This window comes from Formica exsecta, unplaced genomic scaffold, assembly GCF_003651465.1.
Source record: "Formica exsecta isolate Colony F162 unplaced genomic scaffold, ASM365146v1 scaffold4, whole genome shotgun sequence".
NCBI classification, from domain to species: domain Eukaryota; kingdom Metazoa; phylum Arthropoda; class Insecta; order Hymenoptera; family Formicidae; genus Formica; species Formica exsecta.
Window position 1 is genome coordinate 2,136,529 of NW_021851238.1, and position 15,964 is coordinate 2,152,492.

The following is a 15,964-nucleotide window of genomic DNA, read 5'->3' on the forward strand; positions in this document are numbered from 1 at the left end:
TATAATGAAACATAGTATGAGTTAAATTATTTTTTACATGTTTTTGACGATATTTGCAGCTTCATGTAATAGAGGTCATTTTTTAATACAATTTTCCTTACAATTTTATTTTTTTAATTGTAATATAATAGAGAGATGATTTATGGAATTTGTACATTTGAAGTAAATGTAAAATAATGCCGTATGATTTACAGCGGATGGAGATATCGCCGGTGCATTTCTAAACATGTCATCGTTCGTATATGCTGTCTTTTTGGTTATCAATTTTGCAACGACTCGCGTCCATATCGAATTGAAAGTATATTTTCAAAGATATTCAAAAGGAATGTACAATACGTGTATATCGCATGCACAATATGTTTCTCATACATATCAATTCGAAGGGAGATTCCGTATGAGGAAACTGTCGTCGCGGAACCCGCGGAATCATTTCCCACGTAGTGCTTCGTATTCGCACACGCATTTGCCGTAGCTTTAGACGCAGGCTGCGTGGAACGCATTTGGCGGGTCACCGAACCTCCGCCCATCGCAAGGAAATCTTTTTTAAAGCGATCCTCTCTCCCTTTCGGGAACGCTCCCGGAGAAATAAAAGCAGGGACGACTTGGCGCGAGACGGAAACCCGACCGGGTCGCGTTGCCGGGCGAATCTTTGTCGCGAAAATTTCAAAGGTATAAAGTGTTGACGAGGCGTCGTGCCGACCCTCGTAAAGACGTTGAATTTTATGAAACGTCGCGGGGTTGCGGCGAAACATGTAAATACGCAATAAAGCGTAAGTTCCCCCTCCCCGGTCCCTTCCCCTTGTCACCGTCACTTTCGCTCCGCAGCCCCGGACCGACCCTACGATCCACCCGGCGTCGTCGCTCGGTAGGAAATCCCAGGCGCGTCATGCCTGGTTTCACCGATTTTACCGTGAATTCGGAGACAAAGAGACGAGAGAGATACGAGAGCCGAGGATTTTATAGACTACCTGGCTGGCTTTTCGCGCCAGTGTCGTTCCTCGACGGCGATTTCTACAAAATTGCGCATGCATCGCGTATCTAAAACGCCAACGCGTTCGTCCTTCGTCGTTGTATAATGCATAGAAATTGCGTCGTTTGGCTAGTTTCGACGGAAAATTTTCGGAAAAACCCTGCGCTTTTCAATGCGTGCGATTTTTTCAGATGACCGTAATTTACAGATCGCCGTCTTATAAAGAGCCCCGAGAAAGAATCTCGTTCGGTGATTTCTTCAGCGTCTATATGAGCGTGGAGTTTTTACCACTGAAATCTCGAACGCGAGTCTCAGTCATTAAAACTTTGGAGAAGGAACGTACCTCGCGAACAATAGATTCCTCCATGCCACGCCCGGCTCCGCTCCCGATTCTCCGGCCGGCAAAAACTCGCGCGGGGACCCTGCATTTCCTCCATTTTCCACCTCGGCGAGACGACCGTTGGGGAAAATTAAGGAACTGATTAACGCGGCCGCTAATTTGTCCCCTCTAGCTTGGCACTGCCCTTTAACTTAATGTGACACGGAGTAGACGTGAGGAGGAGAAGGAGGGACAATGAGCGTAGACAATGGTGAGTCTGATACGCTTAGCGGAGGCAAACGGGTCTGCCAAGTTGAAGGGACCTCCGCGTAGGAGTGTTTCACCGAGGATAGCGCAGGAGGGTGCACGGGACACTTAACTACCCTTAAATAACGGACCAAGCCCTTTGGCCGCTATTCCCGAATCCGTCTGATCGTACGAACCCGCGCACGTAATGCGGCGAAATTGCTCCCATTGCGTGCTAATTCGTGGCAGATACATTTGCGAGGCTTGAGACGTGCGACGAGTTTTAATCAGCTATCAGTGCGTTCATCGCGATAAAATTATTTCAAACCTCTACGATGCATAATCGAACCAAACGAGGTTCCACGCGAAAATCATATTATTCAAAAACATACGCGAAATTTGAAACACCTGTATATTTCGATATTTATCCTTTTCGCAGGTTTGTCTTTTAACGTACACTGAAAAAAAAAATTGTTAATTCGACTAAATCCGTTCAACTAGTTACCATTTTTTTAATTGAAATATTTATATATTTAAGTCAAATATACGTCATGTTAGATTTAATATATCTTATTTGACTTAAATATATAAATATTTCAATTAAAAAAATGGTAATTAATTGAACGGTTTTAGTCAAGTTAACAATTTTTTTTTTCAGTGTATACGTACACGTGCCTTAATTCGCACGCGATACATACAGGGAGATCGTCCATTAACGTATATCCGATCGTGCGATTAGGGTATAATGGCGACGTCGATACAGGCGACATGATCAATCTATGTCGCTCCCGGAGATTTATGAAAATACTTGCTTTCACTGTCATGTCGTGGCTCAGCCGAAGACGCCGAAGATATAAGTTGAGAAAAGTTCACGCGAAAATCCCCCGAGGGCGAGGATGGGAGGGGAGAGAGGGGGAAGGAACACAACAGACTTCGACGTCCACCTACGGCGAGACTTGCTTCTCTTTTTTTTTTCGCGCGCAAAGTTTGGTTCAATTTTCCCTGCACCACATGCTGCGCGATATTAACGGATGTGGAAAAAAGGAAGGAAACGAAGAACGACATTCTCAAAATGTTCTGGGACGAGTCGCATTAAGATCATGACTTTGATCTCTCACTCCTCGTTAGCAATTAATGCCTCCCACGGCGAAGTTTTTGTCGGAAGTTTTCATTATTCACGTGGTTCTCCGGCAAATGTAATGGCCTGGCATTATTAATAGAATTATGTAACTCTTCTCGACGTTGCCTCTCTCTTTCTCTTTCTCCTTCTCTCTTGCCGTAATAATTACTCCCGCGAAGCTGCCGAGCGCGCGCTGTTAATTATTAACGAAGACATCATTCTGAAATATGCGAGTGACACGGTGATATAACCGAACATCTGTCGTCATGCGGCAACGACAATATAATTGAGCGTGTTAAAAACACGCATCACACGTCTGTTATGTTTCAAACGTGACATATACGGTTTTCCTTTCCCCGCGGGTATTGGCTAAACTTTACCGAGTTTTCCTCCGTACAAGTTGGAACTTCATCCGCGACATTCAATTAAACCTCGCGTTCCAGTGCCACATTTTTGCGTGCCACCGCAGAGCGGATGGGCACGCTTCGAAACTTTTTTATATACTTTATTTTAACGCCAAAAAAAGATAGAGATAGAGAGAGAGAGAGAGAGAATAAAGAACTCGTATCGAGTTTCGAAACTCGCGGTATTATTCTCGCTACATTTCCTTTAACGATCCTGTGCGCAGTTCAATGTAGCAATCACACTAACGAAAAACAATCGGCGCAAACTGAAATTTTCTTTGACGCGCGAATCGATCGAGAAACTTGTTCGATCAACATTACGAAGAGCCAGAGTTTCGGTCCGGCGATTCGAAACTGCCAACATTCCCCGACTTTGTCGCCGTGTCTGATTTTTAGCTAGAGATAAAATTCACTCGTGATTATTCGAAACGATTTCACGCGTATCGATTTCGGGATCGGGGATAGTGTCTCGCGTAGCGTTAGTGCTCGCTAAACGCGTAGTCGAATAGCGATTTGATCGATAACGAATTCATTAAATGCGTTTCGAATGCGACACGACCATCGTCCGCCATTAGCGCGCCTCTGGACATTTCGGCCAGCGCCTCGGGTCTTTGAGGGTTAATTGCGGACGTGTTGCGGAATTCCATTAATCGAAACGCTTTCAAGGCTTCGCTTGGTATTTAAACGCTAGTACACGCGCGTATACGCGTCAATCATTGGCCGCTCGATGCTCCATAAATAGTTGCTTTCATGTTCGTCGACTTAGAAATTACGCAGAAATGTGTAATTGGCTCGAATAAACGCATATTAGCACTGGGATATAAGATAAAACGGTGTACTATTTACCTGAAATATTTTGTCTGAAATTAGCATTTTTTGTAATTAATATATCAGTAATATACAAGAAGATGTTTTACTTTTCTTTTAGAAAAATGTCTTAGTGAATTTTATATATGGCTCAATATATAAAAATATTCTGAAAAATAAAGAAACAAGATGACAACAAATTTTTATAACAAGAATATGTTTTTATAATAAGAATTTGTATAATAACATTTGTAATAATTTTTTTTTTTTTATAATAATTCTTCATATATTTTATTAAATTCATTTAATTTCAGTTAATTTCCACTGAAAATGTGCCTTTCTTAAAATAAGGTACACGCTGCGAAACGCTTGAATTTATGTGCGATTAAACAACGTACAAAAAACAAAATACTGAATCGAGCGTGTGTTACATGATGAATATACAATATATAAAATTGTAACGAATCCACATGAGAAAATTTCTAACATTTTCCGCGCACAGCGACGACGACTTGCGGCTTTCCCGCTGCCGCTGTTGCTGCCACCATGTTAGCAACGGCTCCGACAACTCAGCCCAGGGGGGTGGAAGTAAACGGCTTGTTGCGCGTCGACGAAGCCCGTTTTATGCCCTGGAAAAAGCAGGAATTCAAATGAGTACCGTTATACGTCGGGGCGTTTATATGATAAAGAGTCGCCCTTAAACAATATTTATGCCCATCGTTGGAGCCGGAGGCATGCAATAAATACTAAGCCTATGCTAATCTTTATACTTGTCCCTTGCTCGCGCGCTGATAAGGTCTTTTAAAATTCCACCTTAAACATCCAGGAGACGCGTAGGTTAAGAATAATGTATCGATTATTGGCAAGAGGTGAAGGTAAAAGGAGGATGTATGGTTCGATTTATTGAAATATATTAAGAGATTTATTATATTTTGACATATATATTTTTAAGATAATTTTTTGTACCTTATTTTATTTATGAAAAAAAAAACAGAATATTGTGTAGTTTATTATAGAGTCCTAGATTATCAGAGAGGCGCCAACTCTACCCCCACTATGCCCACCGCCACCAACATATTTTATTTGCAATTATATAATATTTTTTTTACAATATAAGACGCATATATTTTTTAAAAATATATCCTATTCCATTTAAAAGATTCCATTTAAAAGAATATATAAGACTTTGTTTTCTCTCTCTCTCTCTCTCTCTCTCTTTCTTTCTCTCTCTTCTCTTTGTCTGGGTTCCAATTATTGAAATATTGTATCTCGCGAGGAAGAAAATGATGCTCGATTTTCTCTTTGAAACACAAGCCATCTAATGCTAATCTCAAATTATTAGTGAGTGTCGCTCTTTTCGGACGAAACGTGAGTCCTCCCTTCATCGCTATTTCGATTTTAACGTAAATTTTCAGAGAATTTTGCACATTAAACGCGCGCGCCTAACGAGAATCAGAACACTTGCACAATCAACTTCCGTGGCGTGTAATTATAGCGTGTCAATAAATTTCAATCGACGAGCGTAAGGGGCGTTTTGGTGATCGGAACTGCTCGATGTTTCCGAGATTCAGTTTGGCAGCTTTATCGGCGTATAATTGATAACGGTGATGACGCCCCTCCACTGTTCGTCCGCCGTTGTCGTATCAGATATTTCGCGACGAGAATATCATATCGAACTTTATCATATATGACCATCTTAAGACACAAACGTCAGTAGTGCTTATATATATATATACATATATACATATATATGTTTTAAATATGTGCAGCTTAATTTCTTCATATATAACATATATAAGACATTTCTACTTACCATGGTAACAAGAAATTATAATATGCACTTATTTAAACTTTTAATATTAACACAATCACATTTGATTGACAGCTGTCAGACTGTACGTGTGATGTTTGTACTCTAACATGGCGGCTATTTTAATCGACCAATCAGAAAGTGGAACAAGTTGGCGCCTCTCTGATAATCTAGGACTCTAGTTTATTGTACAATATAGATGTTACTTTATTTAGAAATAATTTCTTTTTTCTATATAAAGGAGAATTTTGTGTCAGCAGTAAGGGATCAATTTTAAACAACTGACACATTTATCTTTTCACACTATCTCGTACCAAAATTAATACGTTCTTAATTTGTTCGTATCTATAGATGCGGTATTCCGTGACTCGATGTCGTTTATCTAACAGTGGAAACAAGATACCTCAACCCGATAACACGAGTCTGATAGTTTGACGAGATATTTTGCCTGACATTTTTTATACGGTATCGTATTAATATAAGAGATATAGAATCTAGCCTTACTATTTTTCGATATTATAATAAATACTGATAAAAAGAAGAAATAAAAATCATTCCTTATTAAAAACAGAGATACAAAGTTAAGAATTGACCACGACGTACTTTACTGCAAAGGAACATAAGTACAAGATAGATTTTTTTTCGTTGTTGTCGCCTTCGTTTTGGGGGAAAAAAAGAGACCGCTTCATTCCAGTAGAATTTCGAGGATAGGAGCCGGCGGCGATTTCCGTTCTCGCGCGCGACAAATCGGAAGCGGCGAGGCGAGACGCGGTCGCTTTCTTTCTCGCGTCGATCGGTCAGCGGTACACAAAAAGAGTCCGGAAGATTCCCGGGTTACCGGGAACCCGGCGCACCCCGGCGGAACCCTTAACCCTCCCGATTTTCTTTTTCCCGCTCGTCACACGGGGGCGGAGCACGAAGGCAGCCGACCGAATCGAATGGAAACTCGTTTCTTGGGAATAGCCTACCGGAAATTTACGGAAGGAATTGGTCCTCCCGTGTGCGATCTGACCAACGAGCTCTATCCAACTTGTGCTGGAATCGGTCTAGCCTGGATTGCGCCTCCGGCCGGCGAGCGACGCTACGGCGGGCAGGGATGTCCACGGAGAAACGGAATTTCATAAGCCGAATCTCTTAATCCTATCGCCCTTCCGATTTCGCGTATCATCCTATTGGACCGCGGCCGGCAAACCGCCGATATTTCGGATATTTCCACGTCGAACGCGAGTATCGCTTTTCGATTTATTTATTTTTTTTTCGCGTCGTTTCTTGTAAACGCTCCCGTAGCGTATCGGAGATTAAAGAATCTCGCTGTTATAGAAGCTTCGCAAAGTAACGGGAAAATAGCACGCAAATGAGAAATGCTCAAAGATCAGTCGTAATACGCAGCCTACGGGCTTTCAATCGAAATTAGCGCGAGACGACGAAACGATCGTTAAATGAACGTCAAATGTTGTGTTTTCAGTTCCTCTGGTGAACATCAGCGTCGTGGAAGGAAGGCCCGCCGAATTACCGTGCGACATCACTCCTCCCGGCGAAGACACGCTGCACATGGTTTTCTGGTTTAAAGACGAAGCCGGAGTACCGCTGTATACGTAAGTTTGCAATTTTGTTCTTGTCGCGGAATGTCGGTGAAATTAGCATTTGCGAAATTGCTACTATCAAATTGCGACGTCGGCTAAACGACGAAATACGTGACGGATGTTTGCAGAAATAACTCTTAGGGGTACGGCTCTAATAAAATCTCGACAAATATCCTACTCCCTTTGTATACAGGGTGGCCCCGAACGTTCCAGCCAGACTTTGAGATCTTAGGAAATTTAATTCTAAACAAAAAATTTCCTATAAATATTGGTCGAAAAATGCTTTCTTAAGGAGTTATCGCTCAAAAACCTCTGAAATCGTGATTATTTTACACATTTTTCCAAATATCATGAAAAATGTGCGTCAGAAGCATTTCTCGACCCATGTTTATAGGAAATTTTTTATTCAGAATTAAATTTCCTATAAGATCTCAAAGTCTGGCTGGAACGTTCGGGGGCACCCTGTATATTCTTAAGAAATATTATGATCGAATTGAATAAACTAGAGAGTAAAAGAGGAGACGAAAGATAAAATGATATGTGTTTTGCACATCTTTGAGATATTATTAGAAAACTCAGTGCAATTTCTCGCGTCAATACACTCTATTATATTGGCTTGTTTATTTCAAAGATCAAAGTCTTTATACATCGCGCGATTTGTCACGAACATCGTCGAAATAAACGCCAATGAAAAGCAGGAATTCGCGCTTCGATTTATCGTCTTACCGAACGATACGTCGCGTACGGTACGTTTCTCGTGTCGCGAAAAAATTTCAGGCACTCCAAGAATCTACGATTTTCACGACTAATATGTCGTAAAACCGACCCGCGCGCGACTCTCTCTTTTCCATTACGGCAGCAAAACGGATGCGAATCCGACTCGCCTCCCGTTATTAAACGTACATCACCTCGTGCTCGCTCGCCGCGACGCCTCCGACCGAAATTCCTCTCCGCATTCCATATCCCCCCGATGTGTTCTCCCTTACGTATAAACGGCGCTCGAATTATTACACGGGGCATCCCCTCGCGTACGATCTCTTTTTCTATCGTTTGCCCTCGGAGACACGGAACGAGCGAAAGAGAATTATTTGCGCGCTTGTTACAAGCGTAGCTTCCAGTAGTTTCCAGATTTTACAGTCAGAGGTCTGTGCTTATATAATACTTAGATGGCGATCAGAAGGAATTTTAACGACGTGGAAAATTCGCTCAATTAATATAAGCGCGCTATTGATATCGTCGCATTTTGTTTGTCGGGATGAGGAGAAGAGGGTGAGGGAGAGAACGCATTTCGAAACGTGGGAATCGCTTCGCGGTCTATGCTGCCATTAACCCGTATGCCTCCCCGATATTTTTCGATCCTCGCGAATTGAAGACAAACAGTGCGTTCCGAACGAAACGCAAATAGAGATCGGGAACGCTTAACCCGTTCGCGGCAACGAATACACATATGTATCGCTGCACTTTTCCCTACCGATCGTGCACGCGAATCCTCTATATTTTCCACATTTTTTAACCCGATCACGAGAAAGAGAGAGGATCCGCCCGCGAATTCTTATAGACGCGTTCTTTTCTTGTCCTTGGAGTTAAACTCAAATATTTCTTTAATAAATTATATATATATATATTGCTGTATATATATATATGAGAGAGAGTATTTTTATCTTACATATTTTATTTGCAATTATATAATATTTTTTTTACAATATAAGACGCATATATTTTTTAAAAATATATCCTATTCCATTTAAAAGATTCCATTTAAAAGAATATATAAGACTTTGTTTTCTCTCTCTCTCTCTCTCTCTCTCTTTCTTTCTCTCTCTTCTCTTTGTCTGGGTTCCAATTATTGAAATATTGTATCTCGCGAGGAAGAAAATGATGCTCGATTTTCTCTTTGAAACACAAGCCATCTAATGCTAATCTCAAATTATTAGTGAGTGTCGCTCTTTTCGGACGAAACGTGAGTCCTCCCTTCATCGCTATTTCGATTTTAACGTAAATTTTCAGAGAATTTTGCACATTAAACGCGCGCGCCTAACGAGAATCAGAACACTTGCACAATCAACTTCCGTGGCGTGTAATTATAGCGTGTCAATAAATTTCAATCGACGAGCGTAAGGGGCGTTTTGGTGATCGGAACTGCTCGATGTTTCCGAGATTCAGTTTGGCAGCTTTATCGGCGTATAATTGATAACGGTGATGACGCCCCTCCACTGTTCGTCCGCCGTTGTCGTATCAGATATTTCGCGACGAGAATATCATATCGAACTTTATCATATATGCATGCCGTTTCTTTTTTTGCCGTAAAACGCGCATATCGCGAGTAAAAATATCGGTCAGATTTCATGTTGCTCGCAAACATGTTAAACAACCTATTAAGATAATTATAGTCGACATTCTAAATCCGTTCGTTTTAATGGAATATTGATGGCGTAAACGTTTATTCAAGATTATTTTATTCTCGAGACACAATGCGATGCAAAAATGAATACAGATATTCTCGAAACGGACAGGAGTTTAATTTGTTGCAATCTGTTATATTCAGAATGTATTTTTAAAGTTTTCCTCTCACGCTCGAGCGTGGAAATAGCCGCGTCAAGAGCGAGAGAAAACAATTACCGAAGTGGTATGCGCGATATTCCTTTTAAAGAGTTACGCGACATTCGCGGAGGAGAATGCCTACGCTAAGAGGAGAGACGGAACGATATTTAATTTCCCAAGTCGCCATCTTACACCAAAGATACAAGAATGCTCGTCGAGCAATTTCGTCCCGGAGTCGTCGGTGTTACGGTGTTCAAAGTACCGAATTAAGGTTCCTGATGAAACATAATTGGGGGTATATCGCCGGTATTGGTATCTCTCACGAGCACCTACCCGCATACACGAGCCCGCGCGCCGTTTTCCGATGGTAACTACCCAACGTAACGATTATTACGGAAGAAAGGGAAGGAAAGAAAGGAGAGCTCGCGCGTCGTCCACCCTATATTCCTTCGTCCCAGAACGACTCGCAATTGCGCCCCCTCCGCTCTCCTCCGCTCTCCTCCGCTACTTCCCTTCCCGCGCATCGCCATCTAATGACGACGGCGTTTGTCGGCGGCAAATGAGAGTGAATGTCGCTAATATAGAAACTTTTTCCGCCACGGGACCCTTTCATATGGTCCGGACATTTTTCATATGGCGCGGAATCGAGATGAGGAAAAGAATTTCGGATCCCTCCATTCACGAGGGTCAGGCATGACTCTTCTCTCCCTCCATGCGATACTATTAATTTTGTTTCGTCGATTATTAATAAGCTCTGCGCCCCTCCACCAGGGGAGAGTCACACGATCGACACGAGCCAGAATACACGTTCGCGTTTTGCGAATCAGAGATACGAAAGATCGTATTGTGATAATTATGGATCTCGAACAAAAGATTTGGGATTTTTTTTCGGAGATCAAAAATTCTTTAATCACGATCTGAGAGGACCAGATAAAAATTATTCCGCGCGATTTTACATCCGATACGTAGGCGTATTAGGTGGCTGGGCTGCGCGACGTTAAGAATTTTGCGCGTTTTTTTTTTTTTTTTTTTTTTGCGAGGAAGCAAGTAATTTTCGCTGACGCTTCCACATCTGGCCGCGGAGTAGGTTGTGTAAAAACGCGCTTATGTCGTGCATGCGAGATGCGCGATATAAATCTATTACGGGATGAGCTAGTAAAATGAAGCCCGTGAGATATGCGTTTATTTTTATCGTGCAAAATTGTATCTCGGTGACTCGCTGAACAGGCATTACATGATTCGCTTTTCGCAATATTTCCGGAAAATTTTCCGCAAACTAGAATTTTTTAATTCTCGTCCGTTCGTGCGCCCTCGTCACTACGAAAACTTCCGGTTTACACACATGCATACATACATACACTTAGACACACGCAGCTCTGAGAGCTAATAAAATCGAGAGAAATATTCCGTTGGCGAGAGAGGAGAGAGAGAGAGAGAGAAAGAAAGAGAGAGAAGGAGGAGAATTAGCTTCGTTCGCGGAACATATTGAAAAACTTTGTCGAATGGCACATCTTGACGCAGCCGCGCGCGTTTCGTTCTTTTACGATTATTCCGCGCATTGACGTTCCTTAATATCCTGTGCTCGCGGGAAGGGAAATCCTCTTCGTCGCGGCAATAAACATCCGGCATTCACGCGCGACGCCGTATATCCCGTGACCTTATATGTACGCGCGAAAAGGGCGCGACTCCGCGCGCGTTGCCCTCGCGGATGGTAGGGGGAGGAGAGTGGCGTACTTAACCCGTTGTTTATTGGGGCCATCTCATTAGGGAAATATTCCGAGGCCCGTGTGGACATATCATCAATGTTGCGTGCGTGCGCGGAGGAGAGGAGGGGAGCACTAATTATAACATACCACGCGAGGAAGGCCCGGTATGCGAGCTATGCGCGCGGCCAAAAGCTCCCCTCCTTCTACCCCCCGCTTCTCTCCCCTTTCTCGCATCGCGTACCCAAACACACCATCGATAGACCGCCGCCTATCTTGTCGTGTTATCAAATATTTACGCTAGCATCGCGACGCGCTTTACCACTGTCCACTTTGCGTGAATCGCCAAAAGGAATCGACTCAGCACTTTTCACAGGCGCTTCTTCCTCGGGTTGGAAGGTGGCCTCGGATCAACACGGAGGCATCGATCTTCCCGAATTCAATTCAGCTTGCCGCTTTCTCTCTCTCTCTCTCTCTCTTGGCAGTTTATCGATCTTCTTCGTTTCTCGGGATTCGTACAACTAACCGAGTTTTATCTCGACTGCGATAAGAAGGAGGTAACAGTGAGACGATAAATAATTGCGAGCCACCTTTTAAAAGCAATCTTCGAATAATAATTAAGCTAATGCAGCGTCGTTAAAAGCCTCGCCGATGCTTTCGCGTAAACGTCACTGGAGGAGGAGAAAATATAGACGACGCATCGTGCGAGAGAGTGTACAGGCTATAATCGTGATCCGGTCAGAATAGCCGGAACGCGTCGCGCGTAATCGAACGATATCATAAATTCGGACGAGCAACGATAGTCGGCGCCGTATTTTCTCGGCAACGACCGTACGTGAGCGGAGCTCGTTTAACGATGAAATTTCTCCGGAGGAACACACGCTTCCAACGTCAACGCCGACGGTTATTATATCGAACGCCGCGGTTTCCTCCCGGACGTCATTATCAATTTTCCCGCGAGTAATTACGGTAATTTTTGGTTCCGCAATACGTTACGTTTGGCAATAATCTGATTAATTGCCGGCTCGAACGTGTACGTGTTCCATTCTAGCGTGCATCTCCGTTTTTGCCTCCGTTATTGCGTGCAACTCGCAAATGATTGACGACTATAATTGTTATAGCAGTAATAAAAATAATGATTCTCATCGCGAGAGACGCTACCGTGTCTCTTGATAATGTAATTAAATAATGGACGTACGAGAGAATATTATATAGGAATTAGGAACTGTATCGTTTTAAAATACATATATATATAAGCGCGGTTTCCTGTCAGATTTAATATACGACCTATTCTCACCGCGTTCGATACTCGTAACTATATACGGTCCATGATCAGATAGCTATAATTATGGAAGATGTTATAATGTGTTACAACGTGTTATTGATGGGAGATTTAATAAGGACCGGATGTACGACTGGAATCTTTAAAAAACGCGACAGATACACGCTTTGAAATAGTCTGACCTTTATCTTGCGCGTGACATATAACTTCTTTAGATATGTTATCAATAATTCAAAAAGGACAGTCGATGTCCCCGTGTCAGATATTGCCTCGAGTTTAATCCGAGCGGGCACTTCAAGATTTGACCTCTATCTCTTTTTCCCTCTCTCTTTCTCTCTCATTTCAAAGAGAGATATAAGGGACTTCTAAAATCTCAAATAAATATAGATCCCACTAAAAAAAACCTTACAAAGATAAAAAAAAATATGTACTTGACGCTATCGCGTCGCTTGATATATCTTTTTAAATAATTAATTAAAATTTAAATGAAACGAGAAATAATCGTAAACGTTTAAACATTTGTATATTTAAAAATAATAGCTCTGGAATATAAACTGGATTAAGTACATTGAAATAAAATCATTACAACAAAGATATTCTCTTATTTATCTCTATATCGGGAAATATCGGCTCAAGTAAAGTCCGAGAAAATTGATGCACACGATTGGAAGTATACTTTACCATCGTAACACCGATCGCGTTCGATAATAGAAACCGAGCTCTGGCGAATCCTTTTCTCGGTAAACGATCACCGGTCACGCTGATCGCCACCGATTTCGCGGTCGTTAACTCTCTCTTTCTCTGTCTCTCTGCGACAGTCTCATAAGCCGACGAATTAACCTTTGACGTCAGACTCGCGCGAGGTCGATGCCGCTGCTGCAATCGATCGACCTCGCTTGCACCTGCCTCTCTTGTGATATTCACTTTTTCGTCGATCATAGTTACACTCAAAATTATCGAGTAGTTTATCCGCTTCGAGTTACGTTCACGCGTAATTACGTCGAATAAAATACAATTAATGTGCGCGTGATACGAAGCGTGAGAAATTCGACGATAAGATATAAGCGCTCCTCCATGAGCGTGTTTGTATATGTGTGTATGCTGCGAAAAGAAGAATAGTAATGAGATTGCATTGTTAAAACGTAGAATATAAAAAAGAGAAAAAAAGAGAGGCACGTATATTAATGTTCTTTATTATTTATCTCCACCAGTCGTGATATTGAGGAATAAGATAACACTTTCCTCTCGTATAAAGTGTGGAAAAAGAGATAACAAAATTTTATTCGACGTTTCCTCTGCGCCAGATCCAAAATTTCTCCCATTCGGCGGTTTCGACGAGGAGATCTCAAAATTGAGATATAAAACTTTCCGTCATAGAATCGTTCGCCGATTACATTTATGCCGGAAAGAACCAGGTGGAGAGCAGGGATTCGGTTACAGGAAGCTCGAGAGCTCGGGGGAAGACCTTTTGGCGAAACCAGGCCGTGGATCTTGGGGATTCATCCTCGGATTACGAGGCGTGTGGAAACTGTCCGGGGGTCGTGGCCCCGGGCCGTGCTCCCGGGGGTTGTAGGTCAGAAGCTACGACTGCCCTGTATGCACTCTCGAGAATTTAGAGCCCGCGACGGGGGGTGTCACCCCGCGTCGATATCCACCGACTGTATAATTTTCGACGAGCTCTCGAGACGTCGAAGGAGAGGAAAAAAAAAGACAAGCCGATTATGATGATAGAGCGCGCAATTATTGCGAATCGATATTCCGCGATAAGATCCCGCGATCACGTTTAACTTCCGATATCGATGATAAAACTTCCGGTCGATCGACGATCGTTACGCTTACGCAGATTATGGGCGCGTTATCGTGATCGCCGAGAGATCCGATCAGATTTATTATTTACATTTACATTTACATTCGTAAATCTGATTAATCGTAACTATAATTAACGATATATCGTTGCTTTCCGCGCGCGATTGCATGAGAATATAAGCGCCCACACAACATGAAAATTACGCTAAATTTCTAAATCGTGATCATAGGTGCAGTTAATGGTTTAATAAACCGATATTAATATCCGCGCAATCGTTTATATGTCTCGCCGACACAATAGGCACGAAAATTGATATCAAATCCCAACCGAGCCATGGTTTAAGAGACACTGTATGTGTGTGTGTGTGTGTGTGTGTGTGTGTGTGTGTGTATCCTACCGTATTTCTTACAAATTCCATAAATCAACGTATTCTCACGTCCAGGTTGTTATCTCGCTTGCCATTTCGCTCCTTTATCCTCTTTTCTTCGACAAACTCTCTTTCTCTCTCTCTTTTTTCTCTTCAACGAGACACCCTCGGCATTATGTGGCAAATAAGCGGTAACAAGAGCGAGCGGTCGTCGTTCCCTTACCGACCAGACGTCGCCCATAGTCAAGAAGTCGGCGATGCGTTCATTCATTCATTCGGCCAAATATACGGGGAGTTGCATATCGCATAACGCGTAACGTAGAGATTCAACACGCGTGTATACACGGACTCACCCGAGTGTGCACGCGCGCGTGCAAAGGCAGTGCTTATTGATGACGGTCGGATGGGCGGGCGGTCGTGTTGGCGTGCAGGTCGAACGAGCCACCACCACCGGGGGTCGGCATGCAACCGAGAGCCTAACCGTCACCGCCAACACTATCATCTCTCGCCCGCGGAATAGATTATAGAATAATACCATGATTCGAATCGCACATAATGCCTGCGGAACCTCCGGCCTCTGCGGTCTCTCGCAAAATCAACCCTCGCGTCACTACCCATTCCATCCTTTGGAGAGGAGGGGGAAGAGGGGATGGTAGAGACTCCTTGGGCACGAAAGCGACCGGGGTGAACGAGTCTAATGGTCGTCCGCGTCCGATATCGGGCGCGGCGATCTAGGTCTGGAAACGGCGCGACGCCTTTTTGTCGAAAATTCTTCCACGCAAATTAAAATCCCCGACCCATAATCGACCGGCACTAAAGAATTTTTGCCGAGAGAGAAGTGCTACTTTCATATAATTTGCCTTCACGTTTACCATCTTACTGTAGGGGAGAGAGAATAAAAAAAGTATATAAGAGACAGGGATGAAAAAGAGATTTTAATTAATTCTTTAAAATTGTAGAATATACGGTCTGTGTGTGTAGGGGGGGGGGGGGGGGAGGATTTAG

The 15,964-nt window shown here is 42.9% G+C and overlaps 1 protein-coding gene across 4 annotated transcripts in view; it reads left to right on the forward strand.

Moving 5' to 3' along the window:
* LOC115239956 (nephrin-like) overlaps window positions 1–15,964 on the forward strand; it is a 379,693-nt gene that overhangs the window by 170,178 nt on the left and 193,551 nt on the right. For 3 of the 4 annotated variants that reach the window (XM_029814847.1, XM_029814850.1, XM_029814848.1), the window contains one exon: window positions 7,142–7,271. In XM_029814847.1, the coding sequence (XP_029670707.1) occupies window positions 7,228–7,271 (44 nt within the window). In that variant the 5' untranslated portion in view covers window positions 7,142–7,227. Of the gene's footprint in view, window positions 1–6,034; window positions 6,142–7,141; window positions 7,272–15,964 lie in introns of those variants that run through there. The other variant, XM_029814851.1, reaches the window with a different exon arrangement.